The following is a 20,321-nucleotide window of genomic DNA, read 5'->3' as shown; positions in this document are numbered from 1 at the left end:
TCCAGAAACCTACCATGGAAAACAGAAGTTGAGCTGAAAAGATCCATTGTCAATGAGCTAGGAGGGCTGGAGAGAAACTGCTTAACTCCTACGTCCTGGCTTAAGCAGGGAAAAGGACTGTTTTATTTTACCGTGGTATTTTCATACCCTAGTTGCTCTTATGGTTTTAAAATCTGGGTGGGCTGGGAGGGATTGTCTAGAAATACAACTATAATAACTGTTTGCTGGTCATAACCATTATTATTTTTTTTAAGCACATTTCTTATTGGCTTAAACTTGGTCTGACGCCTTGATTTTCACCCCTCCTTATCAATTAAAATCAGCTGCCCGAGGCCCTAGTAAGTTGCAGAGGTCATAGTTTAGTGGAGTTAGCCAGGAAACAAAGACTTGTTCTTGATGATGAAATGAGGACCACCGGAGGGGTTAAGTTAGCTGGTTTGCTTGCCTCCTTTTCATGCTGCAGCCCATGCCCTCAAACCCTTGCTTCCACCTAACAACGTCATGTACAACATGATCAACCAGCAACATTTGAAAATAATAATAATAATAATAATAAATTTTATTTATATCCCGCCCTCCCCAGCCGAAGCCGGGCTCAGGGCGGCTCACAACAATAAAACAGTACAAAAGTACAACATAAACAACATTCTAAAATCATTCATTATAAAAATTAATTAATTCAAGCCACTAGCAACCATTGGGCCAGAGCTCTGCGAAGATTGCCGAGGGAGGGAGTCAGGCTGTGCCCTGGCCAAAGGCCTGGTGGAACAGCTCTGTCTTGCAGGCCCTGCGGAAGGATGTCAAGTCCCGCAGGGCCCTGGTCTCTTGTGACAGAGTGTTCCACCAGATCGGAGCCACAGCCGAAAAAGCCCTGGCTCTAGTTGAGGCCAACCTAACTTCTCTGTGGCCTGGGACCTTCAAGATGTTTTTATTTGAAGACCGTAGGTTTCTCTGTGGGGCATACCAGGAGAGGCGGTCCCGTAGGTACGAGGGTCCTAGGCCATATAGGGCTTTAAAGGTTAAAACCAGCACCTTAAACCTGATCCTGTACTCCACCGGGAGCCAGTGCAGCTGGTATAGCACCGGGTGAATGTGATCTCGCAGCGAAGACCTCGTAAGGAGTCTCGCTGCAGCATTCTGCACCCGCTGGAGTTTCTGGGTCAGTCTCAAGGGCAGCCCCACGTAGAGCGAGTTACAATAATCCAGTCTGGAGGTGACCGTCGCGTGGATCACAGTGGCTAGGTCAGGGCGAGAGAGGTAAGGAGCCAACTGCTTAGCTTGGCGGAGATGGAAAAATGCCGCCTTTGTTATAGCTGCAATCTGCGCCTCCATGGAAAGGGAGGTGTCGAAGATTACACCCAAACTCTTAACGGACGGTGCTGGCACTAATTGCGCCCCCGCAAGAGATGGGAGTTGCCCCCCCAATCCCATATCGCCCCGTCCCAGCCACAGGACCTCTGTCTTCGAAGGATTTAGCTTCAACCGGCTCCCACGTAACCATCCAGCCACAGCTTCCAAACATCTGGTCAGTGTGTCTGGGGCCGAGTCAGGATGGCCATCCATCAACAGATAGAGCTGGGTGTCATCGGCATACTGATGACAACCCAGCCCAAAACTCCGAACAAGCTGGGCGAGGGGGCGCATAAAGATGTTGAAAAGCATCGGGGAGAGTATCGCGCCCTGAGGTACTCCACACACCAAGGAGTGGCGCGATGACAATTCCCCCCCAAGCGCCACCCTCTGTCCCCGACCAGAGAGAAACGAGCGCAGCCATTGAAGGACTGTGCCCTGGATCCCCACGTCGGTAAGGCGGTGGTCCAAAAGTTCGTGATCGACCATGTCGAAAGCTGCTGATAGATCTAGAAGAATCAGCAGCCCCGACCCGCCTCGATCCAGCTGTCTACGAAGGTCATCTGTTAGGGCGACCAGAGCCGTCTCGGTCCCATGACCAGCGCGGAAGCCAGACTGGAATGGATCCAGAGCCAATGTTTCATCCAGAAACCCACCAAGCTGTTCAGCAACCACTCTCTCAATCACCTTACCCAGGAACGGAAGATTCGAAACCGGGCGGTAATTGGATAGATCTAAAGGATCTAATGATGTTTTCTTTAAGAGCGGGCGCACCACTGCCTCCTTCAGTTCCCCTGGGAATGTCCCCGTGCCAAGGGACAAATTGATGATATCCCCCAGGAGGGCCCGCACCTCGTCTGGACACGCTCTAATCAGCCAAGACGGGCACAGGTCGAGAGGACAAGTGGTGGGCTTTCCAGCTCGGAGGAGTCTGTCCACATCGGCTGGGGATATCTGGTCGAAGTGGTCCAATACTGGACCCGAGGACAGTCGAGGGGCCTCCAGTTCGTTTATTGTATCCAAATTGGCAGGGAGGTCATGGCGGAGCGACAAGACCTTCTCCGCAAAAAAGCTCGCAAATGCCTCACAGCCGTGTGTCAATTTGTTATTTAAATTTGGCTGTCCCTCAAGGGACGTTAAAGACCTGATTATGCTAAATAATTGCGCTGGGCGAGAGCTAGCGGATGCAATGGAGGCCGAGAAGTATGACTTCTTAGCAGCCTTCACCGCCATCTCGTAGGTTTTCATAAAAGCCCTATAAGATGTTCTTGAGGCTCCGTCACGGGCACCCCGCCATACTCGCTCTAGCCGTCTGAGGTCCCGCTTCATTTTCCGAAGCTCCTCGGTAAACCAGGGAGCCCGGTTTCTGCGGGGTCGCAGAGGGCGCTTAGGTGCGATCTCATCGATGGCTGCCAGGAGCTGGGCATTCCAGCCCTCAACAAGCTCAGTCAATGAGTCGCCAGGGGGAGCAAGGTCCCGCAAGGCTTGGCGGAATCTCTCGGGGTCCATCAGCCTCTGCGGGCGAGCCCAAATTGGCTCGCCACCTAAGCAGGGTGGGGGTGGAAAGTCAATCCTGGCTTTCAGAGCGTAGTGATCAGACCATGGCACCTTCGTCGAAGGAAACATGATCACATCTATACCGACGCCAAAGATCAAATCCAGCGTGTGGCCTGCTTGATGTGTGGGGCCCGAAACAAACTGGGAGAGCCCTAGTGTCGCCATGGAAGACACCAGGTCCAGAGCCTGTGAGGAGGGAGTGGCATCAGCATGGAAGTTGAAGTCTCCCAATACCAATAGGTTAGGGAACTCCAAGGCCCAGCCGGCCACCGCCTCCAGCAGGCCTGACAGGGTGGCTGCTGGTGCGCTAGGTGGCCGGTACACCAGCCAGACAGCCAAGCTCTCCTCGGAGCCCCACACTAGGCCAACACATTCGATGCCGGGGATCGATGGCGATGGTAGAGCCCTGAAAGGACAATCTTCCTGGATTAATAATGCCACCCCTCCCCCCCGGCCCACAGTCCGCGACTGGTGGAGGACAGAGAAACCCGGGGGCGCCATCTCTCGTAAGGTAACTGTTGCCCCTTCGCGCACCCAGGTCTCCGTCACACAAGCCAGGTCGACCCCCTGCGAGATAAAGAAATCTCGCAGGGTGGCGGTTTTATTGCCTATAGACCTGGCATTGCACAGCACCAGTGACGGAGGTGAGTAATCCTTGCTCACCCTACCCTCGTCCCTCGGGATGGGGCGCAGATTGGAAAGGGTACGAGCGTATCCATATCTCGATCCCCTTCGCCTATAACATCTGCCCCCACCGCCATACCTCCCTCGCCCCTCCACGGTAGCAATCCCAGGCCTCATAGTGGCCTCCATTGATGGCAATTAATATTATTCTTTCGCAGCCTAGAACAATAAAACCTTAAAACAGTAAAAACAAAAAACAAAAACAACCCAGAAAACTATAAAACAATACAAACAAAAACTGCAAAAATTACAAATTCATCAAAATCTAACAAATTCCCCAGCCCACCCAAACATCCATCCCACCCCATATATAAAATCGAAAAGGAAAGGAAATATTAAAAAACAAAAACAAAACAAAACATGTTAAAAAGGGCTCTGCACTCCTCCGGGTCCTCCTGGGCAGTAGCAGCATCAATGGCAACAACCATCCTTGTGAGGCCCCACCCTGGGCCAGATAGTAAGTGGCAGGAGCAGTCCTTGTGAGGCCTGTCAGGCCCTCCCTAGGCCAGGTGGTAAGTGGCAAGAAGGAGCAGGGCCCTCAGGCACTCACGCAGGAGAGTCTTCCTGGGCAGCAGAGCAGTCCTTGTGAGGCCCCAGGCCCCGCCCCAAGCCAGATGGTAAGTGGCAAGAGCAGGGCCCTCAGGCACTCACCACAGGGGAGTCTTCCTGGGCAGCAGAGCAGTCCTTGTGAGGCCCCACCCTGGGCCAGATAGTAAGTGGCAGGAGCAGTCCTTGTGAGGCCTGTCAGGCCCTCCCTAGGCCAGGTGGTAAGTGGCAAGAAGGAGCAGGGCCCTCAGGCACTCACGCAGGAGAGTCTTCCTGGGCAGCAGAGCAGTCCTTGTGAGGCCCCAGGCCCCGCCCCAAGCCAGATGGTAAGTGGCAAGAGCAGGGCCCTCAGGCACTCACCACAGGGGAGTCTTCCTGGGCAGCAGAGCAGTCCTTGTGAGGCCCCAGGCCCCGCCCCAAGCCAGATGGTAAGTGGCAAGAGCAGGGCCCTCAGGCACTCACCACAGGGGAGTCTTCCTGGGCAGCAGAGCAGTCCTTGTGAGGCCCCAGGCCCCGCCCCAAGCCAGATGGTAAGTGGCAAGAGCAGGGCCCTCAGGCACTCACCACAGGGGAGTCTTCCTGGGCAGCAGAGCAGTCCTTGTGAGGCCCCAGGCCCCACCCCAAGCCAGATGGTAAGTGGCAAGAGCAGGGCCCTCAGGCACTCACCACAGGGGAGTCTTCCTGGGCAGCAGAGCAGTCCTTGTGAGGCCCCAGGCCCCACCCCAAGCCAGATGGTAAGTGGCAAGAGCAGGGCCCTCAGGCACTCACCACAGGGAAGTCTTCCTGGGCAGCAGAGCAGTCCTTGTGAGGCCCCAGGCCCCGCCCCAAGCCAGATGGTAAGTGGCAAGAGCAGGGCCCTCAGGCACTCACCACAGGGGAGTCTTCCTGGGCAGCAGAGCAGTCCTTGTGAGGCCCCAGGCCCCGCCCCAAGCCAGATGGTAAGTGGCAAGAGCAGGGCCCTCAGGCACTCACCACAGGGAAGTCTTCCTGGGCAGCAGAGCAGTCCTTGTGAGGCCCCAGGCCCCGCCCCAAGCCAGATGGTAAGTGGCAAGAGCAGGGCCCTCAGGCACTCACCACAGAAAACAATTCACCACAGAAAACAATTTTAAAAACAGTTTACAGTACATAAAGTGGCAGATGGGGATACATGAACAAATAAATAAGATTTTAAAATGCCTACCAAAACAACAAAGCTTAAGAGATTTTGAAAACCCATCAAAGGAGTCGCTGGATGGATCTCCTGGAGCGGATCCACTCTTGAGCTTAAGGGATGGGCAGGTTCCTACCCCATAAGTGATGTAAGTTAAAAAGACCCATTAGACTGGAGAGCAAGAACACACTGCTGCCATCACAACCCATGTCCTGCCTATGCTACCACATTTGGCATGTCTGGGGCTCTGCCACCCACTCACCTGAGCATAACAGGCACCAGATTCTGATGATGGGGTGTTCTCCAAGATTCTGTCTCCATTAGGGCTGCCATGCATCTGGACATTACCGGGATTTCAAAGGCAGAATTGACATCCAGGGGGAATTTCCCAAAGGCGGCGTTTTGCCCTGGATCTTAGGCAAGTCAATCGAAGAATCGTGTTGCTCCACACCTTAGGGGTTTGTCTTAAAAAGGCTCAACAACTTTTAGGTTTTTCTTAAAAAGAACTCAACAATTTTAGGGTGTCCTGGCTTTTACTTTTTGAAATATGGCAACCCTAGACTCTCCATACTGAGTTTCTCTGCACTTATTGCAAAACAAATTGGCAAGGCCATGAAGCTGGCAGCCCTCTAGTTACCGTATTTTTTGCACCATAACACTCACTTTTTTCCTCCTAGAAAGTAAGGGGAAATGTCTGTGCGTGTTATGGAGCGAATGCCTGCGGGTGGCGGGGGGGGATCTGCTGCAGTCATGAGCAGAGGATCCATGGTTCCCCTTCCTTCCCTCCTCCGTGGCTCACTTTGAAACAGCAAAGAGGGAGAAGAGCCTTAAACCCCTCCCCTTAAAAAACCCTCTTCTGCATTATTAGCAGCATCCTTCTCCACACACCCCACGCGTGCTCTTTGTCCCTTGAGTGCTTTTCCTTCCCTCCCCACTTAAAACGTGGTTACAAAGCATGGATCCACATGGATCCTCAGGATTTTTCCATTGGGCTACTTCAAACTCACTGTCAGATCACATGTCTGTGGCCACAGCATGAAACACAAAAATCATACATCCACTGTTTCGTTAAGAATATTATTTTTCTTGTTTTCCTCCTCTAAAAACTACATGCGTGTTATGGTCGGGTGCATGTTATAGAGCGAAAAATACGGTAGTCATTTTGTCCGTCTGCATAGGACAGTCTGTACATTGCCAGTCCTGCCAGGTGTACCTGCTGCAGAACTGCCTGTGGATGAGAGAGGCACAGAGAGAAGGCTGCAGCATTTTTTTTTTGGGGGGGGGAGAGAGAAACCCAGTACAAGCACACACCACAATTCCATCCTATGCAATTTCACACATTTCTATTTTAATTCTGAAATTACAATGTGACCCTTTCTTTGCATGTTTTGTTTAACACAACATCCAGTCTTAAACAGTTCGAAAAAGCTTGCTATTTTGAAACTATTTTGGTTGGTCCTTAAAAAGATTTTACCCTGTTTGATTTTTTAAAAAGAAATTGTAATGGAGCAAGGCAGCTGCACATAAAAAACCCAATTCGCAAAGCCTTATTTTTCTGGCCTTTTTCATTGCAAAGTCATAATTATCTGTTACGTTTTTTAGGGCACAGGCCTGGATCTTTGGTGGAAAAACAATCAGATAGTGTAGCAGCTTAAATCTAGCTACAGTAGTGCTAATAACAATATCACCAGAGTGGGGTCGCATGATGTATCTGGCAGCCTTTTCCTTAACTTACCACCGTCAGTCTTTACACTGAACCCATTTTCATTCTGGATGCTTTTTAAAATCTACTTTCCTATTTAGTGAATTACCTGAAAGGCCTTGCCTGTTTTGAAAAGGTGACGGATTTATTTGTGTCCTGCAGCTTCTTTCTGTTCCCTTGCTCTCTCCAGCTGCCCGGTCTGATTTGTGTTACAGCCAGACAGGGCCGTATGCTATGTATGTGTGTCTGCTAGACATTTACTTGCAAATATCTGGGGCCTCTAAATCCGACCAGCAGCCTTGGCTCCCGCTGCCCTAGGGGGCAATTATGGTGCTTTGTCTCACCCACAAGCTGTCCCTTCCGCTTGCCTGCGCATCAGCCATAAGGCACTCTGGGACTGGTAGTTCTTCACAGAGTATGTCACATAGTCAATAAGGCCTGCACCAGCAGTTGGTGTTTCCAGGAGACTGGAGAAGAAACTGACCATCAAACCCCCCGCCCCCCGCCAACCCAAATTTGCCTTTTGCTGCCATCAGCCTCCTCTGGAGTGAGCCTGTGGCAGGGATAGGCAACCTAAGACCCGGGGGCCAGATGCAGCCCAATTGCCTTCTCAGCCTCGCCCGCGGACGGTCCGGGAATCAGCGCGTTTTTACACGAGTAGAATGTGTCCTTTTATTTAAAATGCATCTCTGGCTTACTTGTGGGACCTGCCTGGTGTTTTTACATGAGTAGAATGTGTGATTTAAAATGCATCTCTGGGTTATTTGTGGGGCATAGGAATTCATTCATCCCCCCCCCCCCGAAGTATAGTCCGGCCCACGACATGGTCTGAGGGACAGTGGACCGGCCCCTTGCTGAAAAAGGTTGCAGACCCCTGGCCTATGGGAACCAGCTGTATGCCACACACCCCCGAACTGTATGTAAGCCAGCCTCCTTAGCAGCGCCAGAAACATGGTTGTTGATTAACTCTTGTTCTGCTACATATTTATGCCTTGATGTTTTGTTTTGTTTTGCTGAATGTATTCTGGTGTTTGCCAAACTGTTTATTTTCATCATTTTTGAATTTGCTGGCATGGCCTGTATTTTGTATATTTGTATTTTCAGTGCTCTGTATTTGGATGTTTTTGAGTGTTTGCTGTAAGCTGCTTTGGGCAAAGCTCGCTGTGGAAAAGTGACAAATATGTAAACTCAGTCAAACTCAATAAATCACATAGGAAGGCACAAATCTCTCTCTCTCCCTCTGTTCTGGTTTAACTACAGACCCAACACCCCATTCTGGGGAACGGTAGGGCAGCAACTCACTGATCAAAATGTTGCTTGTTCTGCTGTAACACAGCTGCAGATTGGCTCCAACGTATCTCATCATCTTTGGATACAGGTGTCTACTGTAGATGTACAATATGGGCTCTGCAATTTATTTATACTGCAATTTCTCTCTTCCCCGTGGCAATGAGGCTGCAGCCCCCTGGATCTTCTGGCCCCAATAAGCATCAGACCCTGCCTGGCTCACATGTCTGCGCTCTGCATGGAAAGAGGGATGGGACCTCCCAATAATTCTTGTGTTGCCCTTGACTCCCCACCCCTTTGTGAGGGAAAACGAGGCTGTAGTGACTGAGCCAACACAGTTCTTAATCCTTCACCCCATGTTATGTACTAACCTTGGATCCTAGAACAATAGGCAAGTAGGATCCTAGAATGCAACAACTGATTGGCTTGCAGGAGAAGACCAATCAGGCTCCAGGAAGAAGTTAATCAGCCTATTAGGCTGGTAGGATCGTAGAATGCAACAACTGATTGGCCTGCAGGAAAAGACCAATCAGGCTCCAGGAAGGAAGCAGAATCAGCCAATCAGATGGGACTCATTGTGTAAATAATGTATATAAAAGCCTGAGGTTTGGGGGGGGGGCAATTCAACCACTGTTTTACAAGCTGCAATAAAGAGCATGAAATCACTACAGGACTCCGAGTATATTTCACCCCAACAGACCACGAACTATAGCAAATAATTGTTGTTTTACAGATTGCGTTTTTTGGGGAGCACAATAAACCATGATCCCTGACTTGGCTGTTAAGTCCGTGATTAGCGGGAAGGAGACAAACAGCCTGGAGAGATGAGTTCACATTTAACCATGGTTTACTGAGGCATGAACTGGGCGAGAGTGGCTTGATCTCAAAACAGAAATGTAGCAGAGTGTTATTACTGTATATTAATAAATCAAGTGACTCCATGGCAAAGATCTCAAAACACGTGATCATAAGAGGAAGTGACCCAAGCCACAAATAGCAACTGAAGACACGATACAGATATTGTGTGCAAAAGGTGTAAATCATTCATAATTGCTTAGAGCAGGCATAGGCAAACTTGGCCCTCCAGCTGTTTCTGAATTACAACTCCCATCATCCCTAGCTAACAGGACCAGTGGTCAGGGATGATGGGAACTGTAGTCCCAAAACAGCTGGAGGGGCAAGTTTGGCCATCACTGCAATAGAGAGTGGCACTATCAGAAGGCGGCCTTGCAAAGTGGAATGCAGAGCAGCTCAGGCACAAAATCATGTACCTCCCAAGTGCCAGCAAAGGAATCAAACTGACTTAGGTCCAGGCCATCTTGTTGAATTGTTTTTTGTGGTGAGATGGGCAGTAGCGCTCCCCAAGCCTTGTGGAGGGCTAAGGCATTTGGACAGGTTCCATAGCTTATGAAGCATAGATGTCAACTTTCCCCTTTTTTAAAGGGAAATTCCCTTATTCCAAATAGGATTCCTTGCAAGAGAAGGGGAAAGTTGACAGCTATGTAATATCAAGAGATGCCAAAAAGAGCCCAATGATTACCCTGGATTACCCAGCAGTTCCCATGCCTTTAGTGGACCTATTCTGCAAGTGATAATTAGGTGGGAGGTTTTTAATCAAAATCTGGGTTGAAGAGAAATGGATCCAGAGTTTCTGCAGTAGTAGAGGTTATCAAGGTATGGTGAACTAGCTTGAGAGGGCTGCTAGGTTGCAATGCCAGCCCCCCGCCCAGGGGGAAGGGTGGCAATGTTTAAAAATGATCTTTTAACATTAACAAGTACTGAGTAATTTACAATTTTCAAAAAACAAGATAAAGAATGAGAAGGGGATTTTACATCAAGTTTCATGGAATCTCAATTCTATGGGTCATCAGGAAATATCTCATGTGCATCCTGTGCTATTTTTCTATAAAAAAAAACCTGAGGTGCTGAAACTCACCCCTTGTCTTCTTACAACTGCAATGGCGCCCACCTGCGAGGCACTGGTGAATTCTGTTGAATTCCGGCTGAAAAAAAGCCCTGTGTGTATCTCTCATTTTCTTGTTCTGGAAGCAAGAGGTGCAAAAGTATAGGCAAGAGGCTTGCTGATGCTGCTTCCACTGGTCTATGAACTTTATGCTTTATTATCCCCCAGGGTTCCTGCAGGCACAGCTGCAGTTCAAGCAGTGGCATAGCGTGGGTTGTCAGCACCCGGGGCAAGGCAAGTAATTTGTGCCCCCTAACCCGTGGATTTGCGCCCCCTAACCCGTGGATTTGCACCCCCTAACCCTAACCCCCAGATGTTGCGCCCGGTGCGGCCGGCCCCCCCTGCACCCCCCACGCTACGCCACTGAGTTCAAGACAGAATATATGTCAGCAAGGAGGGGGACTCCAGCATGCTTGCTACTGTCTATTTCTGAGACTCTGGTTAGAATTAATTTGCAAGAAAGCATCTGCAGCAAATCTCAATCTCATCTGGAGAATTTCATAAGTAGGGGGGAGGCAAAGTTATCATCACATGGTCTTTAAACAGACATTATTTATGTATCCATCTAGAACAGGTGAATTAAATACTTCATAGCTTATAGAAGCATCTTGAGTGCATTCTTCTGTTCTTGAATGAACAGTCTCACCATCACCACGCAAAACAAAGTTATGCATATTGCATTCCTATCACTGCTACTTACAAAATATACTGTGCCCACATCTTATCAACATATATTTTCAGACACACACACAGTAATATTTTACAGAATATGGGCCATTAAACTCTGTATTGGCATTTATAAATGTGTAGACTTTTTTCTAAAACAGTAGCCTAACAGAAGTACTCACTAGAATCAACTCTGCTGGGGAGAGAAGTCTTTCTATTGTTAATTGTTTTTGACAAAATGAAAACAAGAAAAAAACAACATGTGGATAAATTGCTTTTTAATCAAATTATGTTCTGATGCAGTAATGCTTTAAGATGTTTAAGAACAGGAAACAGTTTAAATCCATCAGTTTAATAAATACAAATATACACATGTATACATCAAATGCAGTCACATGTATAATTTTACATATATTATATACACAAAAGCACAGTCCACATTCCTCCTGATAAAACTATTGTTTTGTTGGTGAAAATGTTGAGATGAATAAAAATACAGCATAATAGAAAATCAAAATATTGAACTTTCCCCACCTTGTATTTCCATATGTGAAGTCAATGTTCTTTCCCTAGAAATACTATTTATGGGGAATTTAAGATGAATTACTATTTATGCTATACATCTGTACCGGCAAAGTGCTGAGCCATACAATAATGCTTGCATATTTATCAAATATTTGAGCCAGCTCCAGAGAAATCATAGTTAGACCTCATTCTTATTCTGCATACGGAGTACATGGACTGCATTTTTTTTCAATCAAAAGACTTATCTAAAAACGTCTGATGATTTGCTGCTTACCAGGAAAAAAATTTGCTTTCCTAAAAATATTTTGCTCTAAAGAAGGAGTGGCTAATTTATTTCCCCCATTCACTGGTTCAAAGTAAACCAAAAGCATCTGCAGAAAATTAATGAGATTTATAACCAATTTAAACTAATATATATATATTCCAGTTTTTCAAATAGTGACATACAAGAGACATAATATAGGGCTTTAAAGAGGACTTGTACATCAAAGTGATTTTCAAATATATATATATGTCTGTGTTTGTTTGTAAGAACATCTAATAGGAAACTGAGGGATGGTGTCAAGATACTCAGCTAGAGTGACTATTATTAATTTCAAACTAAAAGTGCTTTTCCCGTGCTGCACCATTTTACATCTTTACATCCTATACATGATACAGAAATATTTATAGAAGTTTTTTTTTAACCAATATATCATTTGAACTTTTAAATCCTGAGGTAAAAAAGGAAGTATGGTTATATATGTCTACTCTTCTCCCCTCCCACCCCCCCAGAACACGACAATAAGGTCAGAGAGCATCCAAACACAGTATTACATGCTGGGTATAAACTTTTTCTTTCTTTTTTTCTTTTTACAAGACATATTAAGGAAAAAAAGCCTCTGGTCAGTATTATGCCACAAATGAATACATACAACTACAAAAAAAAAAACCCTAAAGCATTTTGGTTTTAAAATGCCTGTAGCTTGCCTTGTGGGACAGGATGTTATTAATCAGGTTCACTATTAGCAACAATAAGGTGACTTATGTTGACATTAACAAGTTGCTTGGCGTTCAGTACTTGTCCGTTATCTTACACAGTAATGCTAAAGTTTATCCCAAACTTTGCAGCAAATGTGACCAGACATTCTTTTAGCACGACCCTGGTAAGTACCATGTCCAATTTAATGTCGTTTGTGTAGTTCAGCTTTATGCAAAGGAAGATGGAAAAATATAAACTTACAAAACCGAAACCCAAGACGGGACCTGAACATTTGTAAATGTTCAATTGTCCTCATATGTCAATCAACCCATCAGGTTTCAATATTCCATTTCTTCACACCACCACTGTCCCTGATTCAGCATGCTGCTATCTTGTGGACATTTTGCAAACAAGTTAGAAGGCGTTGATAGGGGTTACCTGGCGATGCCACCACCTCAAATACAGACTGAAAGGCTCTGCGATCCAATTCTTCATCTATCTGATGTCTGTAAAAGTCTATGGCCACCAAGCAGAAGAGGTTAATGTCCACTTGCTCTGATTTTCCCATTCTGCTGATAATATGTGGAAGACTTTCAAAACAGTCAAGGATATAACCAAAAGCATCATATAAAGCATTCTGAGTTTTAACCACATCACTCCCCATTGGAAAAAGGATTCAAAAGTAAACTTTACTCTACACATCAGCATAAAGAAACCTAATATGCAGATGATACCCAGCTCTACCTCTCTTTCAAATCAGAACCAGTGAAGGCGGTGACGGTCCTGTGTGAGTGCCTGGAGATGGTTGGAGGATGGATGGTGGCTAATGGATTGAGGTTGAATCCTGTCAAGACAGAAGTACTGTTCTTGGGGGACAGGGGGCAGGCTGGTGTGGAGGACTCCCTGGTCCTGAATGGGGTAACTGTGCTCCTGAAGGACCAGGTGTGCAGCCTGGGAGTCATTTTGGACTCACAGCTGTCCATGGAGGCACAGGTAAATTCTGTATCCAGGGCAGCTGTCTACCAGTTCCATCTAGTACACAGGCTGACACCTACCTGCTCGCAGACTGTCTTGCCAGAGGGGTGCATGCTCTAGTTATCTCCCGCTTGGACTACTGCAATGCGCTCTACATGGGGCTACCTTTGCAGGTGACCCGGAAACTACAACTAATCCAGAATGAGGCAGCTAGACTGGTGACTGGGTGCAGCCGCCAAGACCACATAAGACCAGTCTTGAAAGATCTACATTGGCTCCCAGTACGTTTCCAAGCACAATTCAATGTGTTGGTGTTGACCTTTAAAGCCCTAAACGGCCTTGGCCCAGTATACCTGAAGGAGCGTCTCCACCCCCATCGTTCTGCCCGGACGCTGAGGTCCAGCGCCAAGGGCCTTCTGGCAGTTTCCTCACTGTGAGAAGCAAAGCTACAGGGAACCAGGCAGAGGGCCTTCTCGGTAGTGGCACCCTCCCTGTGGAATGCCCTCCCCTCAGATGTCAAAGAGATAAACAACTACCTGACATTTAGAAGACATCTGAAGGGAAGTTTTTAATGTGTGACATTTTAATGTATTTTTAATCTTTGTTGTAAGCTGCCCAGAGTGGCTGGGGAGACCCAGCCAGATGGGCGGGGTACAAATAATAAATAATAATTATTATTAATATAGTGGCTTTCAGGAAATCTCCTATTTTGGTTCATATCTCAACTGCTTCATACAGCAGCTTTCTTTTACAGAAATATGTATGGCCCCAAAAAATATATATTCACCCAGTAGACTGTGAGGATAAAGATATCCCGCCTTAGTATTCTGTATTAAAATTCCGCAGAACTGATGGAACAGAATCAAGCCTCAGTATGACAGTGTTAAATGTTATTCAACATGCTGATAAAACGTATCTGTTGGCTAAAATCAAGTTTGGTGAAGTACTGTGTGGTTTCTTGCTTTGAGGATACTGAGACCAGAACAAACCCTGATGGCTCTTCCCTTGGGAAGCTTTGAAAGCGTGTCAGCTAAGTCTGCACTTTCAAAAACTTCTGTCCTTGGGGCAAAAGGCCGGCCCAGGCACCCAGGACAGATTTGACCGTGTGGGTAAGTCTGGCTGTAAGCTCCATGCTTTCAAGGCACCCAACACTTACTCCCCTATCCCCCATTTTTTGCGGCAAAGGTCAAGTGGGGAGAGGGAGTCTGTGCCACAGGCCAGGTGAAAGCGAGCAGCAAGTTGTTTCTGGTCTGGAAGCTGCTTCCCCCAGCTATGCCTTAAACTGTGGTGAACCACAGCTATGGCTTGGTTGAAGCAAGTCACCTTTATAAGACGCCATTTGAAGTTGGCTTGTTACAAAGAAACCATAGTGAACTTTAGCCATACTTTGCCACACCGTTCGTCATGTGTGAACCACACAAGCTGTGTGGAAGCGAAACCTTCTGCACTCTTCCTTGCAGCCATACCAGCGGAGAAGGCGGCGTGAAACTGAGAGAAGCTTATAGGCTATGGTAAGTCCTGCCACAATAGACCATGACTTACTGCGACATTCAGTCATAGCCACCATTTTTTTTGGTATTGATTTTACCACTGCGTCCTGCTGATAAACCCAAGAAAACCCTTTAAAAAAGGCAATGGGAGCATTTGGCATTGAGTTTTTCACCCATCAGATTCCAAATGATCACTTGCTGCTCTTTTGACAGAATCTGTGGCTCCAGAGACAAAATATTGTGGATGAGACATCACTGAATCCCTGATGGAGACCAGGTAAACTGATGGGGGTTTCATCTAGATTTGGGGTGGGGTGGTAAATAACTTCGGTCACATCCACACTATACATCAAAAGCACATGGCTTTCCCCAAAGAATCCTGGGCACCGTAGTTTGCTAAGGGTCCTGAGAATTGTAAGTATTAAACTACAGCTCCCAGGATTCTTTGGGGGAAGCCATGTGCTTTAAATGAGCTTTAAAATTTACATATATAGTGTGGATGTGGGCTTTGTGAACACTGCAGAGCACCTAGAAGTCAAATGTCAGAGTCCTGCACTGAAAGTGGTGGTTGATTTAAGTTAAGTGCAACTTCTTATGAAAAGGACAGATCAGAACATGGAGATAAAAAAAGAGAATTTACGAGCTGGAGATGAGTTCTGCAGAAATCCTTTTAACTGCTAATGGCTCACTATTCTGGAAACCAGGGCAAACCCTCGCTGGTGTTCAGTCAGTAGGGCATGAGACTCTTAATCTCAGGGTCATGGGCTACGAGTCCCTTGTTGGGCAAAAATATTCCTGCATTCCAGGGGGGCTGGACTAGATGACCCTTGAGGTCCCTTCCAGCTGTACAACTCTGTGATTCTTTGAAAGCTCACCCTGCCTGCCATCAAGAGGAAGTACTTTTCCAAAGTGAAGACTCCCCCATCCCAGCACCACTGGAAAACGGAAGTCTTTCTTTAGGCTTTAAAATGAGGCCTATAGAAAAATAACCTGTTTAGGATACATTGCTGAAATCCACTGGCTGGTGGAAGCACTGACAAAAAAGCAAGACAGACTCCACATTGCCATGGCGACCGGTGTTCTCTGCGTGAAGTTGGAAAGTGACAGCATCACCCAGTCACGGACCATGGATGACTGGCCAGTGGTATGCAATGTTTGAAATACCTGCAAGAGTTAAAACAGATAGATCATAAGCGGAAGAAAATGTTTAGAAAGATTCTCCTGCAACAAACACAAAGATATACCGTACCCAACTGCAGGGCTGGCTTTGTGTTTATGCTCTTAATCCTGTTATTCGATTCAATGTCAATTTTCAGATTAACAATCCATAAATTATAAAACAAACTACATAAGGAACAAGTACATTAAGTAGCAGACAGAATACTAGCACAAAACAGACTTAAAGCTAACAAATCTAGAAGGCTCTGGAAAATAAAAAGCCTTCACAAGCTCCGCAACTACATGGTTGTGTATGCTTAAAAAATCTGCTTGATTTCTTCTTCTTTTGCCAGTCATGGAGGTGAACAATTCAGGGCCCTGTTGCGCCTGCAGTCATGCACAGCACTGGGAAGCCAGGTCAGCAATGTGGCCTCACTCTCTGCTGACGACCCAAACCCTGATTAAGTGTGTATGTGTGGGGGGGGGAATCGACACATGAGCAGTACGGTAACTTGTTTCTTTAATTAATCTTTCTAATGTTGTATTAAAAGCAACATAAACCCATTTTTTCCTAAGAAGTGCCACATCATATGTCATGTACTCTTGCAGTAAATAAATAATTTGTTTTTGGTATTTCAACACTTTCCCCACAATGACTATTTAAAAAAAAAATCTCACTAACAGGACAATCCCAATGTACCGTATTTTTCGCTCCAAAAGACACACCAGACCATAAGACGCACCTAGTTTTTGGAGGAAGAAAACAAGAAAAAAAATATTCTGAATCCCAGAAGCCAGAACAGCAAGAGGGATCACTGCGCAGCAATCCCTCTTGCTGTTCTGGCTTCTGGGATAGCTGCACAGCCTGCATTCGCTCCATAAGATGCACACACATTTTCCCTTACTTTTTAGGAGGGAAAAAGTGCATCTTATAGAGCGAAAAATATGGTAAATATATGTGTTAGGGGAGAGAGGGGAGAATGAAAGACTGCATGCCCAAATGTTGATGGATTCCAACTTCTATCAGCAGAGCGATTGTGGCCAGCAATCAGCACAGCTACACCTCTATGGCTAATTTGCCACCCTTGCTTTAATTATTCCATTCTTTTCATACATAGAAAGGATTCTGAGCTGTGGAAGAGATGCATGAATGTGCTATTAGGGGTCTGAGACCCCATAGGAAACACCACTACAGATCTCAAATACCGTTTGTGTGGAGTTAGACTGCTGTTGACTCTAAAATACAATTTTGTACCTTTCTTACATGATTTTATTTGTTTATAAAAGTATATATATACTACCCTCTCATAAAATATCAGGGTGGTGTACAGCAATATAAAAACACAAAAAATAAAGCAGTACAGACTAAACATTAACATGATGGGCTACTCAATTTGATTTGAACATTAAATTAGAATCAGTATCAAATACATTTAAGAACAATTACTTAAACAGGGTCTTATTTGGGCCTCCCCCCCCCATATAAGATTATCAAATGCTTTTTAGGAGCAAAAGAGGGCTAAAGCCTTGATCCTCAGAGACTGTCATTGCTTGCTTGCTTGCTTGCTTGCTGTGAATAATTTGCCACATACTTTGCAGACAATTTTTTTTGTTTCACCCTAGTAGTCACAGCTACTCAGCTAGTGAAAATGTCTAAGCAAAATGGAAAAGAGGAAAACCAACAAAGCGTTAGAAGTGAGCAAACTAAAGAGGTCAGGGGAGACATGTGGGGGGGAGGGGGGAATCTTACCTTATATACTACAGTTGCCATAAATTGTGGATATGGCTGCTGGTTAGAAAGAAATTCTCCTATGACTTTATTCATCACATCTTGTGGGGGGAAGAAGTCGTCAAGAAACTGAGGGAGAATCCGAGTTACGACTCTGGCTTCAAAGGGAAATCCTTTTCTAACCCTAAAAAACAAACACATGTAATAACAAGCAACTATCATATTTCTCAATTATTCAGCTTCATGTAACAAGGTATATTCATCCCAGTCAGTGACCACAACAGAAAGGGCTTCCCTGCTCCATTCAGTGCTGATAAATTCTTTAGTGCAATCAGGGTGAGCTCCTATAAGACCTCTTAAGCTGAAGGGTTCCTAACACAACTTCTTTTTAATGAACCATCACAGCTATTTCGGAACTCTCAGGCTGCTCATCTAGAGCAAATGAGCTTCTCAGTCAGCACTTTTAGCAACAGAATATGAGTTTTTTAAAGTATTCTAAAAAGCAGTAGGACTTCTCTAGGTAATGTAGATCCTGGAGAATGTGGGATTTCTGCAGAGAGCTCTCAGGCCACTGCTGGTTCCTTTGGGAGCTAATGAGGGCAAGTTTTCCAGCCAGAGCATCTTCTCTTCTGCTTTCCCACAGGGCACAAAGTTAGAGACAGCCAGCTGCCTATGCGTTTGTGTGTCCATCATATTGTAACCACTTGATAAACAGACGATTGTCTTTCCAGCCGCTTTGTTTTTCAGCTGTGACAGGCTTCTATAAACGACTTACGGGCTCTAAAAATGGAAATATTGCACTTTCTCCAAATGTGTATTATTCTGCTGATGTAGGGGAAAGAAAGTGGTCTGGAAAACCTACAACTACATTTTGCGATCAATTCATTATGAAAGCATTACCAATCACGGTTTATAGGATCATAAAATACATGCTTGATTATTTCTAATAGAAATATATGTGTCTGTTCCACTGCTGACACATTGAGTATTGACTAGGTGTAGGATTTTCAGCAATTAAATCAATCTTGAGAGACTTAGTTTCAGATAACAAAGGGATTAACTTGATATATGTGCACACATCCAAAATCTCTGCATTGAATTTACATTAGATTCATATTCCTGGAAATGGAATTTACTTGTATGCTTCATCAGAACATTTTGTCCCAGAAAGATGGCTGGGCTACTGGGATTGGCCAAAAGGTTGCCACTTTTTCTTCTTTTCACAAAGGCAGGCAGTGTGTGTGTGGGGGGGAATCTTTTGGACACTTCATCTTTCAAGATAAACCCCACCTCCCCTGGCGATTCTTAAAAATCTATCCTCCTAACCTGCCGTGAAAGTGTTTGTGGGGCATATCTGACATACCTTTAATCTCACCTATAAATACAATCCCTGCCAATTACATTTTCTTTAAAACAACCATTTCCTACCTGTCAAAAAGAACAGAAACTCGCTCCATAGCCACAATGACAGACTCGCTGTCTGCTTGGTTTTGATCTGCAGCTCGCCCTGGACTTATCTTCTCTTTTCCTAAAAGCAGAATACCAAGAAATACCACAGTTTTAACATACAGTACAAGGGAACCAGATAATTTAATAAAGGTAGTTAAAGTAATACAGGCACCAGAATGAGGGACTGACATCCATTGGCTAAGTGCTACAAATGCCATGAGTTTGGCCCCAGCCAACTCAGGATTACCAGAGTTTGAATGCTGAATCTGGAACCACCATTCATCATATAACCTCCTGCCTGGCCTGACCAAATAGCCAGGAAGGGAGCCCACCATAATTGCTGAAGTGCCCTGATATTAAGACAAGTTCCCTAAGGAAGAGGGCAGCACTCTATTTGAATGTGCTTTCCGGCATCCCAGAACAGCTTCACTGTTCTGAGCCAGTGTGGAGAGCCAGTGTGGTATAGTGGTTAAGAGCGGTAGACTCATAATCTGGGGAACCAGGTTTGCGTCTCCGCTCCTCCACATGCAACTGCTGGGTGACCTTGGGCCAGTCACACTTCTCTGAAGTCTCTCAGCCTCACTCACCTCACAGAGTGTTTGTTGTGGGGGAGGAAGGGAAAGGAGATTGTTAGCCGCTTTGAGACTCCTTAAAGGGAGTGAAAGGCGGGATATCAAATCCAAACTCATCCTCTTCTTCTTCACTTCTAGAAGGCTTATTTATGCCATAGTGGGTACGCAAGCCACGAACTCTTGTCTTCAACATACCCAGCAGACAAGCTACCCACTTTGGACTTGGGCCACAATCTTAGACATATTCAAGAGGTCCTTGGGTAGGTGTTCCCTGTGCTATGTTGTAAAAAGCACCAAAGGGGGTGGAGATGGGGAACCAAAATACATCCTGGAGATAACAGCTTGGGATTGAGACTAGGTGTTGAATTGTCCTGCTGAAGGCTTGATGATAATAATAATAATAATAATAATAATAATAATAATAATAATTTATTATTTATACCCCACCCATCTGGCTGGGTTTCCCCAGCCACTCTGGGCGGCTTCCAAAAGAATATTAAAATACTATGATACATCAAACATTAAAAGCTTCCTTAAACAGGGCTGCCTTCAGATGT

General features: G+C 45.8%; 2 protein-coding genes across 7 annotated transcripts in view; both read right to left on the bottom strand.

Annotated features, from left to right (window-relative positions):
• Positions 1 to 10,399, bottom strand: part of MSANTD1 (Myb/SANT DNA binding domain containing 1) — a 32,304-nt gene extending 21,905 nt beyond the window's left edge. The window contains exons 1-3 of one of the 5 annotated variants that reach the window (XM_082238605.1): positions 10,213 to 10,399; positions 8,292 to 8,510; positions 5,550 to 5,700 (exon numbers count right to left, since the gene is read on the bottom strand). The gene's annotated coding sequence lies outside the window, so the exon portion shown is untranslated. Of the gene's footprint in view, positions 1 to 5,549; positions 5,918 to 7,098; positions 7,489 to 8,291; positions 8,511 to 10,212 lie in introns of those variants that run through there. The other 4 variants (XM_082238604.1, XM_082238603.1, XM_082238606.1 and 1 more) reach the window with 4 other exon arrangements.
• A 767-nt stretch (positions 10,400 to 11,166) lies between these two features.
• HTT (huntingtin) overlaps positions 11,167 to 20,321 on the bottom strand; it is a 121,260-nt gene continuing 112,105 nt past the window's right edge. For both annotated transcript variants that reach the window (XM_082238496.1, XM_082238497.1), the window contains 4 exons: positions 19,172 to 19,271; positions 17,765 to 17,927; positions 15,860 to 16,020; positions 11,167 to 12,981 (listed from right to left, as the gene is read on the bottom strand). In XM_082238496.1, the coding sequence (XP_082094622.1) occupies positions 12,768 to 12,981; positions 15,860 to 16,020; positions 17,765 to 17,927; positions 19,172 to 19,271 (638 nt within the window). In that variant the 3' untranslated portion in view covers positions 11,167 to 12,767. The remainder of the gene's footprint in view (positions 12,982 to 15,859; positions 16,021 to 17,764; positions 17,928 to 19,171; positions 19,272 to 20,321) is intronic.

This window comes from Podarcis vaucheri, assembly GCF_965113315.1.
Source record: "Podarcis vaucheri genome assembly, chromosome: 9".
NCBI classification, from domain to species: domain Eukaryota; kingdom Metazoa; phylum Chordata; class Lepidosauria; order Squamata; family Lacertidae; genus Podarcis; species Podarcis vaucheri.
Note: the sequence above shows the minus strand (reverse complement) of the source record. Positions and strands in the feature narration are given on the sequence as shown.